Below are 19882 nucleotides of genomic sequence, written 5' to 3' on the forward strand. Positions count from 1 at the left end.
GTATTGGGTGATCGTCGATTGAAAGTGCGAGAGAGAGCAGATACAGCGGGCATTTCAAAAAGTGGTGTACATCGCATATTGAACGAAAATTTGGACATGACCAAACTCTGTGCAAGATGGGTTCGCATTTGCTCACAACGGAACAAAATCTGCGTCGTGAGGATGTTTCAACCGATTGTTTGCCTGTGTTTCAGAGCAATAAATCAGAGTTTTTGAGTCCATTTGTAACTATGGATGAAAAATGGGTTCACTATGGGTTCACCTGAGACAAACGAGCAGTCAAAACAATTGATTCAAAAAGGAGAATCGGTTTCAAAGAAGACAAAAACCGTTCCATCTGCTGGCAAGGTCATGACGTCAGTTTTTTGGGATTCGCGTGGCATAATCTTCATTGATTATCTTAAAAAATGACAAACTATCAACGGCGAGTATTATTCGAACTGGTTGCAGCATTTGAGTGATGAAATTAAGAAAAAGCGGCCACATTCGTTGAAAAATAAAGTCTCGCTTCATCACGACAATGCCTCAGTTCACACATCCCTTTTCGCAATGGCCAAAATCAATGAATTATGTTCGAATTGCTTCCTCACCCACCCTATTTCTCAGATTTGGCTCATTCGGATTATTTTTTCTTTCCAAACTTAAAAAAATGGCTTGGCGGTAAAAGATTTGCCAATAATAAAGAGGTGGAATCTGCGGTTGATGCTTACTTAGAAGAGTTTGACGGTTCTTACTATAAAAAAGGTATCAAAGCTTTTGAACATCGCTGACAAAAGCGTATGAGCTAAAAGTAAACTATGTGGAGAAATAAAAATACTTAGCCAGGTACTCATGGGACCGCCCTCATATGTATGAGAATCAACAGTATAAAAATATACATTTTGGGAGTTAAATATAGGACAATCTTTGCGTGTCACATGAATTATATTGTGATAAGTAATGTCAAATCGAGCCTATAAAAACATAGAAATAAAGTTAAATGTCATGTCTAGTTTACTAAAGCGAATTCATTATTTACAAGATCCTGTAAATAAACAAACAAAATGCGAGACATTCACGTGATCGAATAGGGGCCAGTTCTTTAATCCAAATGATTAATATCTGTTGCTCTGCTTTTTAAAAAAACTCTTACATTGAATGTTTTCCAATAAATACAATGTAAAAGAAGCAAGGCTATTAATTTACTTATTGATTTAAGTTAGTAGGTACCTTAGAGTATATGCATCTTAGAGTCCGTACTATTCCAAAGTTTGTAAGAATTTTTGAAAAGGGGGCGTGGTCGTTTGTTTAGTGAAGACGTTTTTCGTTTCCAGATGTTTATAAAACAGGGTTGTCACAAATGCACGACTTAAGGCGATTTTTTTACAGAGATTGGTAGGGAGTAGGGAGTAGGAAGTACAATAAAAACGTTTATTTTAATTTAGTAACAAGTTTACTAAAAACATTTTTAATACATAAAAGTAAGCAATCATAAACATTATAAATGACATTGTTGAGTACATAAATTAATTTTAAAAACAAATATGCAATTACATATAATAAATAAGTCAAACTGCAATAAAGTTAATATATTGAGTTTGAAAATGAACCAATTTGTCAAAATATTGGCTTGCTCTGACGGCAGGTTGTAACTTACATCTTTAAAAACTGGTTAAACGGGGTCTCCAATTCCAAAATATTTTCCGAATTCGTTGTTTGATTTGAAAACTGAAAACAGTAATCTGTATTAATTTTTTTATTTAAACTTGTATCTTTGGATAGAGTGCAGATACCACTTCCAGTTTGTTGATTTGGAGAAATCACGGCGTTTCACCGAAGGGGTAGGCAGAGAGGATAGAACACCATATCACTCTGTCTTTGCATGTAGATCTCGCTTCTTCTACATTCATACATCTTCTCATGCATGTACACTGATTTTTCCGACTTTATGGTATATAAATATGAAATAAATGAAATTGATGAAATTTACCCATAGCGAGTAAGGTTTTTGAAAACAGGGGGGCACAGCACCATTCATTACACGTACCAAATAATTTGTTTTCGTCCAAATTAATGGACAGAAAGTGGTTGGAACACACCCAATTGATATTTTCAGGGGACAATTGTTCCGTCCTGTCTTATGGATCCATTTATTTCGCCATATTTCATCCATCGGGAATTTAAAAAAAAACCTTAATTAACTATATTATGATAAAATGATTACACTTATAAATAACATTTAAGTGAAAATGTAATATTTTAAGGTAATGCACAGCCCTGGCATTCTTAATAATAAGAGCCGCCCAAAAAGTGGTCATAAAAATACCATTCAAAATTGGCGCAGATGTATTGTCATCTCTTTTAGTTACATTCAATAAACGACAATTTCACATTCTTTCAGTGATATAAAAAGAGAAAGAATTATTTCTAGATGTCGGTTGACTCGGTAAAAGGTCGTCGAGTTTGCGTGTCTTGAACATTTGAAGAAATATTTGGATTGAAACGATTGAAAAAATTTATTTAAATCACATAAATCTAATGTATAAGGTATTTGAATTACACAGAAACAAATGCTATAATAATTGCTCAAATGATAGTACAAAAATAGTGGTGCATTTATGTTGAAAACTACCAAAAAACGTATTAATTTGAAAATGTATAATATTTGATAAATACCTGTGATAACTGAAGCGTTTTCTTCCTTTTCCAGTTCTATTTGAACATCCTTTCATGGCACAAGTCGGCATAATAAATGTTGATGTAATTAGCACTAAATATGTTAAACAATCATCAAAATACCGACAGAGCGTTTGACAGTTCGAAACAATACTGGCCGCCTACCTAAAAAATGAGCATCGTAAAATTCTAAAATCGACTACAAAACAAAAAATGAGGACCGTACCCACAGATTTTTTTTATCTCCCTTTCTCTCATTTAGAACATATTGTAAAAAATGAGTCCGCTATAACCGGCAACATGCATTGGATTGATAAAATGTTTTGTTATCCCTCTATATATGTATATACTCTAAGGTAGGTACACATACAATGCGTAATGTTATAGACAATTCAATACACCAGACCACAACAGAGAATTAATAAATACTCAATAACGAAGTTATATTATTGTGATGTCGGCTTCTTGGTATAGTGGACATTGTGCTTGCCTACCATGCAAGAGGTCTCGCGTTCGATTCCCGACATAGTTTAATATTTAATTAAAAAATGATTTTACACAAGAATAAGTACCTGGACTGGCGCATTAAGCGAAAGACTGACCATCTTACCTTCGTGTAATAAAAATGATTGAAATGTGCTCCGATTGCTGACCTATGTAAAATTTAATCAGATTCTTAAACAATTAAACTCTATGGCTACACTTACTTAAAAATCCTTTAAAAGAAAATCAACTGGACAAAAATCCACCTTGCAGTGTAGCGGTTAACACGTTCGCCTATCATTATTGAGGCCACTGCAAGGGGTGATTTTTTTATAGAGATGCTACATTTAGCTAAATTGTTAATTTGTCCCTACATAAGCAATATAAAATGGCAAGTCTGTTAGAGCCTTATTTTGTTATAGTAGGTATTCGTAGATATGATAAAATATTGATATATTTTAATAAATAAAAATGTATTAACAAGTGTATAACTAATAATATATTGTTTTCTAATAAAAAAAATATATATCGTGCCCATTATTTCCTTATCTGCAGTCTATGACGCATAGGGCACCAAATTGGTAATATAATTACAGCGTAACTTTATCATTCTTGTTACATGGTAGGTTAGGTGATCATTCTTGCGCTTCAGTTGCCAATAGAAAACATGTGTAACTCCTGGAAAAGGGATCGAGTGCAGATAAGTATAGATAAGACAGGATATAAATAGTGTAGTGGTTATCGGTTTCGCCTACCACGCTTGATGTCTCGGGTTCAATTTCTAGCAAATTGGATTATATATCCAGATACATTATATGTATGGATTTTAATGGTCATTCTAGACTGCAATATTTTTCGGACCAAAAGAAGCATTTCTTTACTCTGAAAATACAACCGAAAATTGGGGTGCGTCTTGTCCAAAACATATTTTAATCTAAAAATTGCTGCGGTAAAACCTCGTTTTTACATTCCTCCTTTTTACGCCGAAACTCATTAGATCTGTCAAAAGACGCCAAGCCGCGCGCCGCCGCGTTTGCCCAAAATGGTGAATAAAATCAAGGTAAATAAAAAAAAATGTGTAAATTGTTGTCTCAAACTAAATTCAAAGTAGGTGCAGTGTAATTGACCATTTTGTTTAAGTGTCTAATTTTGACATTTTACTAAATTATGACATGCAATTGACGCACGTTTAGGAAGAATAAAGTCTTAACATCAATAAATTACGATTAGTTTATGTAAGACGAAATACCGTGGTATATAAAAAGTATAAACTAAACACTTTACATATATTATTACCTAAGTTCATATTTTTTGTTGTAATCGTTATTCTTAAAAACAGCATTATTTGATTTGAAAAAAATATATTTTTTTGCATAAAATATTTTGTATGTAAGTGTAGAGGATGCTTTATAATATATTGGGCGGGGCAATGTTTGTCGCAAGAGACAAAATCAAGAAAGGAGCTCTGCAATTGGTTTAGACATTAGAGCGAATGGACAGCGAAAGAACGGCTAAAAATATTTACGATGCGAATGATGATGGATGCAGAAATAGAGGAAGACCGAGAAAGACATGGCATGACCAAAACCAACAAATACGTGAAGATGGACATGTCAAAAGTCGGAATAATCGGCGCATGTGCATCATGCAGACGTATGAATGTAGAGGAAGCGAGATCTGTATGCAAAGATAGAGTGATGTGGCATTCTATTCTTTCTGCCTTCCCTTACAGAGAAACAGCGTGATGGTTTGTTGTTGTTGGGCAGGGCAAAAACAAAAACGGCCGACATTTAGCACGCACTAGGCTCAGAGTGCAGTCTCGATGAATATAGAATAAATGGCTCGATAGATGTGCAGTCAGTTCTGGAACAAATGGCATTCAATGTTCCGATCCGACGGTTGTGAAATAACGATCGTCGATAACAATGTCCGGGGAACAGCACAACCCAAACTATGGCTTGCATGCACCAATGTCCCGATTGTGTCGCATTCTTAACTCGAGACATGATCAAGATTTTTCTGTACAAGTCTTTCTATGTTTAAACAATCACAAAAATAGAGATCTTGTCTCGAGGTAGTTATCACAATTTTTTTGAAATAGTCTTAGATTGATTATATAAATAAAAGACGAGTGATACTTTAATCCACAAATTTAGAAAATCCAGTTACCGGTTTCATCGCTTTCGCGACATCTTCGAGACTGGTATCTTTATTAAGGAGTTCAATGTATTTATACAAAACAGAGGTAAGGATAGATAATTCAAAATTATATGAAAGTAAATTTTTAAATTTTCTTCAGGTCAACTAATGAGTTGATATAATGCTATTTTAATGAGTTTAAGTTTTTTTTTTTTCATATTATTTTTTTTTTTAAATATATTAATAATAAATTACAATGAACTTCCATCAAGAATTTTCACTTAAAAACTTAAATGTTTTAGTCTTAGATTTAATTATTTATTTTAATTGAAACTGTACTTAAAAAAATAATAATTAACATAGCGTAATACTAACCCGTCGTTGGTGTAAAAGGCCAGGACTATAGAGGGGCTGGAGTAGGCATTGGATGTGACCCAGGTGCAGTGTACGGCAAACAGCATGAGCAGGATCATGATGACCACCACCACGGCAGAGCGCAAATTGGCCCCCACCCCCTCAGCCCCCACTCCCGCCCCTGCCGCGGCCCCGGCGCTCGCTCCTGTCTCTTCATGGCGCATCCGACGCACCTTGCCTGCCTAATTGTGGTATCAAAATATGTTTTTTTTTCTTTGTCAATAAACAAGTTAGTGCCCCTATCACTGTGAGTTTGGCAAATTATATACATATACTAGATATATATATATAAATATATTAGAGCGTCCCACAGACTATAAGGGCAAATTTTTTTTTTACAGATTGAGACACGCATACCCTCTTATTTTGTTCCATTTGACCTTTATAACTGAAATAATAAATATTATTGAAATCGGATAGCGATAACCCGTGCCGACTTGATGTCAAACTTTGAATATAAAAGTTTGCATGGAAACCATAGGGGAATATTTTAACTTAATATTTATGTGAAATTTTATTTACAAGTGTTTTGACATTATTCAAACAAAATTAGAGGGTATGCATTGAAAAAATAAAACTTTAATTTTTCTGGGACACCCTAATATATATATATATCCATACTGATCATCGTGGTTTCGGATGTGACAGGGTTTATTAGTGAACACCTATATAAATACAGTAAAACCTCGTTTTTACGTTCCTCGATTTTACATTTTCCTGTTTTTTAAACCGAAATGTTCAGGACCCATTTTTCTTCATACATTCTAATACAAATATTGCCCACAATTGACGTTTTTTACATTTTTGATCACCCCGGTTTTATGCTTAAAATTTTTCGGAATTCATTTGATGTGTCAAAAAGGTTAAAATTATGTCGTAATAATGCCGCGGCACGCGCACCACCGCGTGTGCCACGCGAATGAAGAATAAAAACAGGTAAACAACTAATAAATAATAAATTACTGTCTTAACCTAAATTCAAAGCAGGTGCAGTGTAATTGACCTTTTTGTGTGTGTGTCTTCCTTTAGGGTTGTCATAGTTTTCATTTGAACAAAAACGTCATATTGACTTGTACAAATCATGATACGCAGTTGATAAATGCTTAGGAATAATAAAGTTTTAAATATCATTAAATTGCGATGTTTAAAACATAACAATAGAAATATTCAAAGTTATAAAAAAAATGGTTCAAAAAGTTGTCATAAAAGTGGAAACAATTTTTCCGCGATCTATATGACAGTTGCTTTTAGTGATACCATAGAAAAAAAAGTGATACCATATAAATAAAATTTCCCAACATTTAGGGGAAAAAATATAGTATGTTACTTTGTGCAAATTCAAAATTCTATTTTTGTTTTTTTTTTATTTAGACATAAAGCAATTTTATCACGTTGTTTTTAAATCAAATCAAAAAACAGATTACATAATTTTGTTGTGAAAAAATATTAAAATATTTTTATTGAAATCATTAAAAATAAGTTAAAAAAATAATTTGTCAATTTCCACTAATCACCATTTTTACAATTTTTCTGGAAGTATATTTACACTATACTGTAGAAAATTAATTTTATTTTTATTGAATTCCTATTTTTTCCATACATTTTTCAATTCCTCGCTTGAGCGTTTTCCTCAGTTCAACACTTTTTTTGTTGCTCCCTTGAAAAATGTAAAAAGGGGTTTTACAGTATGTATTCATACAAGTAGCAAAAAGTATGTAGCCTCACCTTGTCGTAAAGGTTCCTACTGTCTTCGGGGAGGTCGCGCGGGAGCGGGCGCTCCTCAGGCTCCTCCCGCAGGTGGAGCTCTAGCAGGCCGGAGAAGGCAACTCCTGCCAGGATACACACCACAGGGGTCAGGGTCAGCATCAGGCGCACCATCACCCCCGCGAAGTATACGGCGCTCAGCGCGTACAGGCAGACTGTGACAAACATGCGCGTATATTGAGTCAGTGCCATGGATGATCGGCCTCGAGACGGGAGACTATACTAATGGAGATATGGAGTCCATATTCATGTTTAATTTACTAATTGGCTCGATCGATGTACCATCATTACTGGAAAAAGCGCCATTCAATGTTCCAATCCACCCCTCGATTAGCACAGGACAAACTACAGCTCGCACAGGCCAATGTTCCAATTGTCTCCTATTGTAAACTCGAGACAGGATCTGGACTTTCTATATTTAAACAATCGCTAAAATAGACTAGTCCCCGGGTAATTATAATTACATTTTTTGTCCTTGATGTAATTTTTTTTTTTATATTTGATGTATTGACTAATTAAATGAACTGAATAAGTTGGGAAATAAATCAATATTACCACAAGGTTGGGTTGTGACACTTGTCCATGACTTTATAACTTTTAAATAAAGAGAACATTGGAAAAGGGCTTCTCTTTAAGGGGTTATACTCGTATACAGTTAGAATTTATGAAAAATAGATTCATTTATTATTTTCATTTTCGTAATGTACATATATTTAAGTACACACACAGAAATTTTCAAGTGAATCCGGCGATTATTTTCGAAGTTACAAGAATATTTGCAAAGACATGTCAGAGCATTTGAAGGTGGGAGGCTGGAGTGAAAGCGCTTACCTAGAACTGTCCCTTTTATTTACCTGCCTATTTAGAGCACACGAGAGGGAGGAACGGTCCGCAGACAACACCGACTCGAGTTATTAGAAGCTACCAAAGGGGCAGAGGGTGTATTATATGGCCCTGGAATAGACGACTCGGTGTAAGTTAAAATATTATTTTTTTTACTTTATGTAAAATGCTTTTGAAACTTTAAACGCATTTTTCTCACTGAACTGTGTTTTTAAAGTCGGTGACCAAGATCTCTCGGAAACAGCTAAATCGATCAGTCTCAAATTTTAACACAAGCTTTTTAAGTATATTCTTTCAATTAATTACAAAATTATACATTATTTTAACGAAATCCGATTGGTTTTTTATGTTAGATAATCCAGTCCAAACATGCGCAAGGCGCCTTTTTTAAAATCTCCTCTTGGAGATCAGCTTTCAAACTTATTATTTTTACAATTAAAAAATGCTGAAATATAGTTAAAAGTTAACATATGTACAAATTTTTACATAAATAAATTTAAAAGTCTTCTCAGGAAAAATTCTTGAAAAATTGCTATTTTTGGGCCTCCTGACTGTATATAACCCCTTAATAAGAGCCACGGCATTATGTGAAGTACACAGTTTACACTGGAGATGGCTCCTGCAATGGTAGCTGAAACATCAGAAACTAATCCAACTTACACGGGATCACCCAAAAGATACATATAGATGGAATCACTTGCTAAACTGGTGACTGACTGCCATAGATTTACATTACATATAGTTTTGGGCGACGAATATACTTTACGGTAAGATTGGTTTCACTTGCAGAAATTCATGTTTTAAGCTCTTTTCAAATATGTCTCTCAGTTGACTGCATTGTAAAAAGATTAGATCAATTCATTTTTAAGTTTACCTTTTTTGGATCACTAGTCGTGCCAGAGTAGTTGTGAAACTCAATTTTTATCAGTCTCACTCTATTTTTATTTAATAGACCTAATCTGTATAAGTTAAAATTTTAATATTAAAATCAAATACTGATTTGAGTTAAGACTCTTGATTTAGTTCCTCAGTTTATTAAGTAGCTGGATCCATAATAGCTTTGTGGAGACTATTCAAAAGGCTCCACTCTACCCCAACTTGAATCCCCATTTCTAATAGTGAGTCATTAACTTGTTGAAAATGGCATTCGAGATTTAGGTAAATCATAAAAATGCTAATATCTCGCCGTGTAATCTTTTGTGCCATCCCCGCACTAAAGTTGAGTATAGGCTGCGTCTACGTATGTATAGTAGTCGCTGGTTGAAACCAGTGCGGCGTGGATGCTTGTATTGTACTATACGTATGTAGAGACGAGACGAGACTGGCTAGTTTTCTTGCGCTATAAAGGTGCAGCCAATCGGCAATGCAATCCTCGGTGTCTTCTTCTGTACAGATATAATTTTGCAATAATAATTTAAAACAATTTAATCTCGTTAAAACTAGCGGATAAAACGTTAGTCAATACACAAATACCGAGAGATAGGTTTCCTTACAAAACATAGGTTAACTATTTGGCAGTGCGAGTGCGTTTATAGAAATAAGATAAAATATTCGGGAGACAAAAATAGCGACACACTGAGCGATTAAGATTTTGAAAAATGTCTTATTACAATCACGATACAACATGTGTGAATAAAAATAAGGTGCGGTGGTAGTTACCGAACACTCTCTCGTCGTTGATGTTCTTGATGCAGTACCAGAGTCCCACAGGGAAAGTGCACACGAGGATATGGAGATCGAAGAAAAAGGAGAACCACGTGGTAGGCTGGTGCTCCGATACGGATGCTATAATGGGAATGTGCACCTTTGCATACGCTGTATCCCACAGGGAGTAGAACCTGTAACCATTATGGGACTCTTATTACAAACACATTATTTTTAATGAACCTCATTAGGAAATTAACCATTGACATTGAGCATGATGATAGCAGAGTAGGCTATCTGTCTCAGATAATTAAGCATTCGCAATGATAAATATACATTGACGTGTCAGGTAGACCGATTAAATTAAATTATATTTTCTTAAAACGAATTAACTGGAGTGGAATCGAGCCTTGTCTACAAAAATTTGACCGAAACTGGTATGTCTACGAAAGGCATTTTCAGGTGTTGCCGTTGCGTTGTTGAAATCAATAGGAAATCAAAATGAACAGGAAATAAAAATGACATAAACAGACTACAAAGACAGGAAAATAAAATATTAAAGTAAGTATTTGACCCCCCTTATCTAACAACAACTGAAGAACTCTTTAAACAAACTAAACAATCAAATATAAAACTAAAGAACTCTTTAAATAAAGTAAACAATTAAATGTAACTGGACTCTTTCAACTAGAATCCTTAAAATTTATTCATAAATTAGACACTGATGTAATTGTAGACGAAGAACTAAAACATGAAAAAAATTGTAGCAAACGTGGACACAATACAAGAATATCAGAACAGTATCATATACATTATTCTAAAACGAGACAAGGACAGTCGAGACTAATAAACCGGGGACTGAAATTATACAATAAACTGCCAGACAAAACTAAATAAAAGACTCAGACAACCTTCACAAAAGATATTTAAAATATTATCATTAACAATAGAAGAGGAGTTAATAATAATAGAAAGCTGTTGCAATAAAATTCTTATTTTGTTTTGCAATTTATTCATTATTGATCATCGCCATCATTTCTCTATCCGATGCTAGTGCAGAGGAAATTTTAAACAAATATTTTATGTTCGCCAGCCAGGAAGCAAAGCCAACCAGGGGCTCAACCACTACACTATGAGGCGGACTTATCTCCACCAATATCCTTTTTTGGGATTTTGATCTAAGTAGTCATCGAGCCGAAAACAGAGCTCTTCATCCGCCTGAATACAGAACCGTAAGGAAGGATTATTTGCACTACAAACCGGCCACTCCAGGGAGCTATGACCCCAGCATATGTGAGCAGAACCACACTGAGGAACACGACGATGCCGGCCAGGAGGCCCCCGGCCACCATGAGCTGGCGCCACTCCCCCCGCGGCATCATGGACTGCAAGTATCGCAGAGCCCCCACTGCCACCAGCAGAGCAAACACGCCTGAAACCATCGCATACTAACATTATAGTGTTCTCCTATCACAACAATCGCAAACAAATGTTATATTTAAATTATAAATAACATAATTTTGACAAATCAAAAGACATTAAAACTTTACACATAGAAAATAAAGGCCAAAAGTTAGATAGATTAGAAATTTTTAGAAATAAATAGAATAAAAGCTAATAGCAATAGAATTTTAATTATCAATAATAATTTGTATCAGATTGTGGTCCTGTGGCTATTATCGTGGACTCACGGATCGCAGGTCTGAGGATCGCACCCCGCTCTACCACAACTTTCAATAACTTTGTCTCACTCTGCTTCATTGAATATTACGTATTGTATCTCTTTCGACTAATGTTTTAAAATGTTCGTACACTTTAAGATAATATTTAGTTTCATATATAGATGATTAATACACTATATAATATTTATCAGTCTAAAGATGCCCATTAGAGAGTAAAACGGCTAATTGGTCAAATAAATAAATGGAAGTGTACCAAGTCTTTTTAATTTATAACTTATATTTACATATAAGTTATTATATCATTACAATGCTATTCTATCAAGAATTGTCAATAAATAAATTACATTGCAAGTTTCTGAGTTTCTGTACGCGATGATATACAACATATTTGCAACAAAATAATCCAGGCAACAAAATAACACATTCAGCACGGCGAGATCTTAAACAGATATAAAGTGGGGCTCTCAGCAGACCAGGATCTTTTTTTTACATGGTTTTGAAATAACACAGTACAAAAACATAACTGAAAAAATGTTTAAACAATGATTTAACATACACAGTACTTTCTCACTAGGCGTATAATATAATATATTACTTAAACTTAGTAAAAAAATGGTTAGACTCAAATTATCGAACACTAAATCACTCGAAAACAAAATACATAACATTTCAAATTAATAATAAACAAACAAAAAACAAACAAACCATCACGCCGTTTCCCCGTAAGGGTAGGCAGAGAGGATAGAACGCCACAACACTCTATCTTTGCATACAGATCTCGCTTCCTCTACATTCATACATCTTCTCATGCACGCGCGCCGATTATTCCGACTTTTGACATGTCCATCTTTAAGTATTTGTTGGATTTGGTCATGCCATGTCTTTCTCGGTCTTCCTCTATTTCTGCATCCATCAACATTCGCATTGTAAATATTTGTTTTTATTTTTTATTTGACACTTTATATACATATACAATAAATATACATATAAGGGCGGGCATATTGCCTTAAGGCAATTTCTTCCTACCTACCCAAACCGTTCAGTTTGAGAAAATTATAAATACATGGACATATTGAATCTTACAATTTTATACAAAAATTAAAAGCAAAGATTAACAAAAATAAATATAAATATAAAAAAAAATAACACTATACTATGAAGAGAGGAGAGGGGATGGGAAGGAAAGAAGAAGGATAAAGGAACAATTATTATTCTTCAAATATTCTTAGCCGTTCTCTCGCTGTCCATTCGTTCTAGATGTCCAAACCAGAGCAGAGCTCCTTTCTTGATTTTGTCGATAATGCTTGTCTCAGCCTTACATAATGTACGGATCTCAACATTTGTGCATCTATCGTACATAGTTTTACTACACATTCGCCTGAGAGATCGCATTTCGACAGCATTCAGCCTACTTTCATCCCTGTTTTTCCAAGTCCATACTTCGCTCCCATACATCAGGGACGAGAGCGGGACTCCGTTGTGAACTGCCAATTTTGCCTCTTGTGACAAGCATTTATTTGCCAAGGTCGATTTAAGTGCACCGTTCACTCTGTTCCCGGCACTCACCCTCCTTTCAATATCTTTCTCAGTCATTCCATCCCTAGTGAACATACTTCCCAGATACACAAATTCCTCTACTTGTTTTAGTATGACTCCATTCACAGTGATTTCACATTTAGTCATACTTTCATTTCTTTCAAAAACCATCACATTCGATTTATCGACATTCATCAGCAAATCGCTTCTCTTGCATACATCGTAGACCTTTGTTACCAAGAATTGCAGTTCCTCTTTGTTGTTAGCAAGGAGTACAGCATCGTCAGCATACAAAAGACAATTGACTTTTAAATCACCCATTTTTGCTCCCATTCTTAAGCCTTTCAGTTCTTTCATGCAGTTATCGATATACACGTTGAACAGCCATGGTGACATAACACATCCCTGCTTCACTCCTTTATGAATGTCAAACCACGATGTTAATTAATAATAAAACTATATATAATCCAAATCTTTCCTTAACTATTCACAGCTGTAATTACAATAACCAAATTCCAAATATTAAATGTATTTGTAAATCGTTTGACAGAGTAGACTCAATGAAATATTTATAAATTTATATAGATGGAAATTTAAGATGGACTAATCAAATCTAACATATTAAAAATATATAGAAAAAGCAAATTTACTTTTTTAAAACTATAAGAAATATAATTAGCCTAAAAAACCTTATAATATATTACGCAATAACTCAATCAGTTCTGGAATATGGGATAATTGGATGGGGATGTGCAAATGACACACTGATCAAGCAAATAATAATTGCACAAAAAGCTTTGACAAAAATTATCTTAAGAGTCCCAATCAGAACTAGCTCCCTCGGTATATTTGAAAATCTTAATGTAAAATCTATAAAACAACTTTATGTAAAAGCTCTGTTACTATACACACATAAACATTATTATCTGCCTTCCATTACAAATACAAGAGTTACTAGATACTCCACCCTGATGCTGCAAAAAAATAAATACAAGCTTTGGTCAAAGAGGATTGGCCTACTACTTGGTTAAAGTGTACAATCTACTTCCATTATCCATAAGGGCAATCGGTAAGTTCTCACAATATAAAATTGCTATTAAGAAATGGATAGGGGAGGTTGGTTGCACACGAATCGATGAGTGGATCAAGTCAGAGAGGGAAAATGAGTGTAATGTTTATGAAGTTTGTTTTATAGGTCTATATAAATTGGTTATGTTTTTGATTATTATTTTAGTTTATATTGTTTATTATTTTAATGATAATTAGGTTAATTGGATTGATTATGTTTTTTTTATTGTTATTATTATGTTAACTTTGTTAATTATCTAATTTAAGGCATGTTTCACATTTTGTCAAATGTTTCCCTCGGCACAGGACACCCCAGTGAGGAAATAATTATTCTGTATAAAAAAAAGAATACAAACAATGTAAAATATAAATAAATAAATGTATATAACTAGCTGAACTCGGCCACGCTTCGCTGAGGCTTTATCTGATATTGATTATTAGGGGAGTAAATAAAAATAGTCTAGCAAATTTGCAATTACCGAGAAAACACATTGCTTAATTGAATATCTTTATTTGCATTGCTGTGCCAATGCTGTAGCAGGGGTGAATGCTCCTTATAATCGATTATTTGCAGCTTACCATAATTTTTTGACATGGACAAAATATATTACTTTTCTTGGGTAAGTAAATTTATATCATATTCCTTCATTCCATATAGCGACCAGTTGCGCCTCTATTGGCCAAAATTATTACTACTGGATTACACGAGATTACTCTGCTGACGAAAAAACACTAATTTAAATGCGTCTTAAACCTAAAATTTTAGAATCATGTTCAAAAAATTATACTTACGATTACAGTAAAATCTTGCAGCTTTCATTAATGCAATTTAATCTTTCAATACTTTTTCATAGGGGCTAATATTCTTTAAAATACATCAATTTGACTTACGACAGTCTAAGGGAGGTGACGTGAGGTTATGTGTGAGAAAGAGATAATGAATATATTTTGTATGTGTTAACACGGAAGTTACAATAATACTTGACCATACTTATGTTTCGGTGGTTTGAAAGTAAATTTGCTTTAAAATAAATTGATATTTTGATATTTTAATCGAAACGAATTAATATTTTAATTCATAATATTAGCGTATCAGTATAAATCCTTTAGTGTGTTTTAAAAAACAAAGATTCGCTAATTGTTTTTTAATTGTAATTCGTTTTTGTGCATACGATGACAGTTAAATATTGTGGGTTATTCTTTAGTATCCATTTAAACATTAAAAATTAAGTTTGAGTTATGATAAAAACGTTACTAGTGTATAGTGTTAAGAATAAATATATATGAAGAATTATAAAATGTATAACTTATGTCGTTTTGTGAATAATAATGTGATATAAAAGTCGATGAAACAATGATTCTTAAAACGTAATTTATATGTTGTTTGGTGAACTATCGTACTCCGTAAGGAATACTTTTAAATTATTTAGTTTTTATCTCATTTATTAAGAAATAGTGGTTTATTTCAAGAAAAGATATAATAGTCAAAACATAAACAAAAATGCACCGGTACGCTAATGAATTATCCAGTTTTATAAATTACTTTTTCGGCGCTTGGCCCAAAACACGGAATAGCTGCGCGGATGGGTCGTTGCTTTCTAATGACGGCGGCGGGGGTTCGAGTCCTTAGGGGTTCCAACTTTTTTTTGCAATTATGATTTTTTAAATTGTATTTTTTTTTATCAAATGTTTGTGCTACATTAGAAAATATTTTTACTGAAACTATTAGCCGCTGGAGCTATTTATTATGGATTATTTATCAAATATAAAATAGACTTGTTTTTTATATGCCATACTACCGCTATGGACATTTTATCAGAATTTTCGTAGCTTACCAATTTAAAAACTCACCGCTCGCCACTATGCTGTAGAATATGAGGAAAAAAAATTGTAACTTTGACTAAAATGTATAAAATGGAAGCACTGTGTAGAATTGTCATTCAGTATGACAAATTATGAGCAGCATAGAATGTTCTGTTTCCGTTGAAACTTCCGAATAAAAAGTATATAGAACTGCTTTTCTGCTAAAAATGTAATGATCTGTAAACATTTTGAGTCAATCCATTGATTACTTTCCGAGATTTGCGGCCTCAAACATACGGAACATAAATTTTTATAACATACCGGCGGACCCGACAGACGTCCTGCCGGAACGCTGGTTTGCCCGCTTTTAGCTGGTTGAACAAACAATTTTTCTTACTTGTTTATCAACAATATTTTGAGTTTGTCCAAATTTTTGTAGGCAAGGACTGGATTCAACTCGTTTATGGTTGAATTCCAAATCATAAATTGTCAAAGGGAATTTTTTATAGTAATAAACTCAATAGGTCTAGGATTGTAACTTTTTGCCGTATCAGATCTGGCCAATGTTGCACTCCGTCCCATCTGTTTAAAACTAAAATTTTACACTCCAATGCCTGCGAATGTGGAGGCATTGGAGATCTTAATCACATTTTATATACATGTCCTTTAATGACTGGCAGGCAAAAATTATTTGATATATACTTATGTTTTTTATAACCTTTCCAATTCATTTATCTCAAATTCTTTCTTGTACAAATTGTTTATTGATCAATTCTGTTTATATTTTTTTATGTTCAAACTGTTACCTATAATGAATTGTTATATTTGTTTCATTGAAATAATTATGTTTAAATTAATTCTTTATTTTTTTACAATAAATTTATCTTACATTTTTAGTACAATATTTAAGTTTGTCCAAATGTTTGTAGACAAATGGAAGAATTGAAGAAATATGGATGTTCAAACATAGGCAAAATGACGAATGTTACACAGTGTGTAAAGTGGCCACTTAAACCAGCCAATGACAGATCATAAGCCCTGTAAATGCCTAGACTTCCACATACCCTTATTTAAGGTATTCTCCATCCCTGTTGTAATTTGTTACATTTTTAGGTTTATGTTAAATATTTTAACGTCATTATGACTTCCCGGCGTTTAATTTAAAATTTTAATTTCAATAGTTATAATTGATCATTAATATAAGATCATTTTTGTTAATATTTTGATTATTTTGTTGTAACTTTTATAGATATTAAGTTCTATCTTCCTTCTAATATTTTACTTTAAGTTTCTCTTTTCTGTTAAATGGGCGCTATCAGGTTTTGGTGGGTTTTTTCTATTAGTGACTATTTCAATTTATGTTGAAATTTTGTTAGTTTAGTTATATATGTTTATTACTACAATTATTATTTGATGTTATTCTTGTACATATATTTTTGTTGTCTATTGTTTGTATCAATATTGTTATTGCTTTCTGTTTGTGTTGTTCTTATGTTTATTGTAAATGAATGTAACTTGTTTTTGGCCGGTGTTATCATGTTTTCGTAGAAGGCCCTAATAAAGGAAGAAAAAAAAGATAATTAATTTTCAAATAAAGAATTCTTTTTGCAAATGTCAAACTCTGCCCTACTTACCAACAGTGGTGCATTCTGTGTAAGAATCCGTTTTTCAAAAATGTATAAAATATTGGTTGAAATTATTTAAGCATTACTTAAAATCCATTAAAAATAAGTTTATATGTAGAAATTAAGAAATCGTAAGGAAATTAATAAATTCAGTTTCCATTAAACATAATTTATGTTTGTAAACGTTAAAATACAATTTTTTTAATGTACAAAAAAAAAACATTATTTTCAAACAATTTTTTTGGAATATGCATTTCAATCGAATGCAACCCTGGTGGCTCGATGAAAAACACATATTCGCTCCTAACTTTTTTTCCGATGAATATGTTGAAGATATTATTATTCACAAACCTAAGTTAGTGAATTAAATTATTTTGCAAAAAACCGCATGTAAATCGGTCCGGTAGTTATCGAGTCTATAAAGGACAAACTATCGTAAACCTTTTTTACATATATTAGATGGTCATAGTGAATAATCTTTCTTAGGATTTTTGTAAGTTCATATTTTATTGTCATGTCATATTTTTAAATATAATTGAAGAATTTTTTTTTTTTTAAATTCCGTGATGATTTTTATACAATGAAACCTACCTATATAAAAACTTAATCTCGCGCAAAGTACTTTCAGACTGGAATAATTTACCCAATATTCAACCGATTTTATCAGCTTGACCGTAAAAAACATCACAGATCATATATGTATGAGATGTCGGCGCACTGACTATTTGTACATAATCTATCAAAACGTACAAATAAAATTGACAGGAGCATTATTGAGGAGTTTCTTTTAACTATGCGAGACATACCTGACGCAGCCATATGTTCGCTGGTGCGGATGGGTTGGAAACCGACGAAGGGGATCTGCATGGAGAGGAGTAACCCGAGGATATAGAACACAGTGTAGCTGGTGAAGAGCCTCACTGAATATCTCCCCATTAGCAACAACACAAATACATGAAGGGGGATCAAGTTGATGATGAATACATAGCCTCCCCATGCTGAGACCTGGAAATATTACATCAGTTTCTAATTTTGTCATGTTGGAAAATATAACTTAAAACTAAATATAACTTTTAAGCAACTTTTGTTTGTATGCCCCAATGTCCAGAATGTGTCAATTCGTCACATAACTTGGAATTCTTTGGGGTAGATCTTACAGCTTTTCGCACATCTCTTGTTATTATTTTTTACATTTTTTTTGTTTTAGTCAGTAGTGACAAATGAACCCTACTTTTGCTAAAAAAATTAAAAATGCAAGTAAGGAAAATTTATCTTCAAAATTAAAAAAGATCGTATGATTGGTAAGTTTAAATACTTTTGTAAATTATACAATTGGTTTTTTTTAACCTGTAGGCTAGCCATTTTTAGGAATAAAAATATTATAAAAGACATTAACACCGAAGAAAAACTACTGCTGAATATTATTTACAGTATTAACTAAGAATAAGAACAGTATGGACAACATATCATAAATAAATATCATCTTGATTCGGGCCACAGTTATAACAGATAGAACACAATATAAGTTGTAGAGCAATCTGACTGGCATGCGTCTCTATCTACCGAGTGTAGCATGATCACGTCATTCCTTCCTTGCTAAAAATTGTAGGTGAACCTTTCCATTGCTCAATTTTGCATTGTATTTCGCCTTTGAGTTTGCAAGAATTTTAGTCAATGTAGTATCGAAGAATTCTCACCATGTAAAAGTAAGACAGAGCAGTCATGGAGGCCCACGAGATGGAGCCCGTCTTGACACTCTTGACCCAGAGATAATATGTGAACTGAAGAGCGAAAATAGCGATCCCCTCATTGTCGTAGCTTCCCGCTACAGATCGGCTGATGTAGCCAGGAACAATGGCGATGAAGCAAGCTGCAAACAGCCCCGCTCCCTTGGACCACAGTTCCGCAGTCAGTAAGTATGTTGAGATGGCTGTCAAACCACTGAAAACCACACAATTTATGTATGCTTTGGTTACTAAGACTATTAAATAACTGTAGTTCTTGGAATTCTATCAAGACTAGATGTTGCAAGTCCATGTTACTAAACTAGCAGATTAATTATTCATTTAGATATTTTAAAAAATATATTTGTTAGAAAATGGAAAGCAAATTATGTTAGACACTTGTAATAATAATAATAATAATTATGGATAACTTATATAGCGCCATTTTCGTAATATAATACCTCAAGGGCGCTTTACAAAGTGATTATATAAAGATATAAAT

General features: G+C 33.3%; 1 protein-coding gene across 1 annotated transcript in view; it reads right to left on the reverse strand.

The window, feature by feature from the left end:
* The window catches only part of Stt3B (catalytic subunit 3B of the oligosaccharyltransferase complex), a 33600-nt gene that overhangs the window by 8152 nt on the left and 5566 nt on the right, over window positions 1-19882 (reverse strand). Inside the window, exons 3-8 of the mRNA XM_088239820.1 lie at window positions 19354-19597; window positions 18463-18661; window positions 11203-11374; window positions 9958-10136; window positions 7417-7610; window positions 5653-5873 (exon numbers count right to left, since the gene is read on the reverse strand). Of these exons, the coding sequence (XP_088095946.1) occupies window positions 5653-5873; window positions 7417-7610; window positions 9958-10136; window positions 11203-11374; window positions 18463-18661; window positions 19354-19597 (1209 nt within the window). The remainder of the gene's footprint in view (window positions 1-5652; window positions 5874-7416; window positions 7611-9957; window positions 10137-11202; window positions 11375-18462; window positions 18662-19353; window positions 19598-19882) is intronic.

The sequence above is a fragment of the Micrasema longulum genome, unplaced genomic scaffold, assembly GCF_059751315.1.
Source record: "Micrasema longulum isolate JH-2025_06_02 unplaced genomic scaffold, ASM5975131v1 h1tg002274l, whole genome shotgun sequence".
In the NCBI taxonomy this organism is placed as follows: domain Eukaryota; kingdom Metazoa; phylum Arthropoda; class Insecta; order Trichoptera; family Brachycentridae; genus Micrasema; species Micrasema longulum.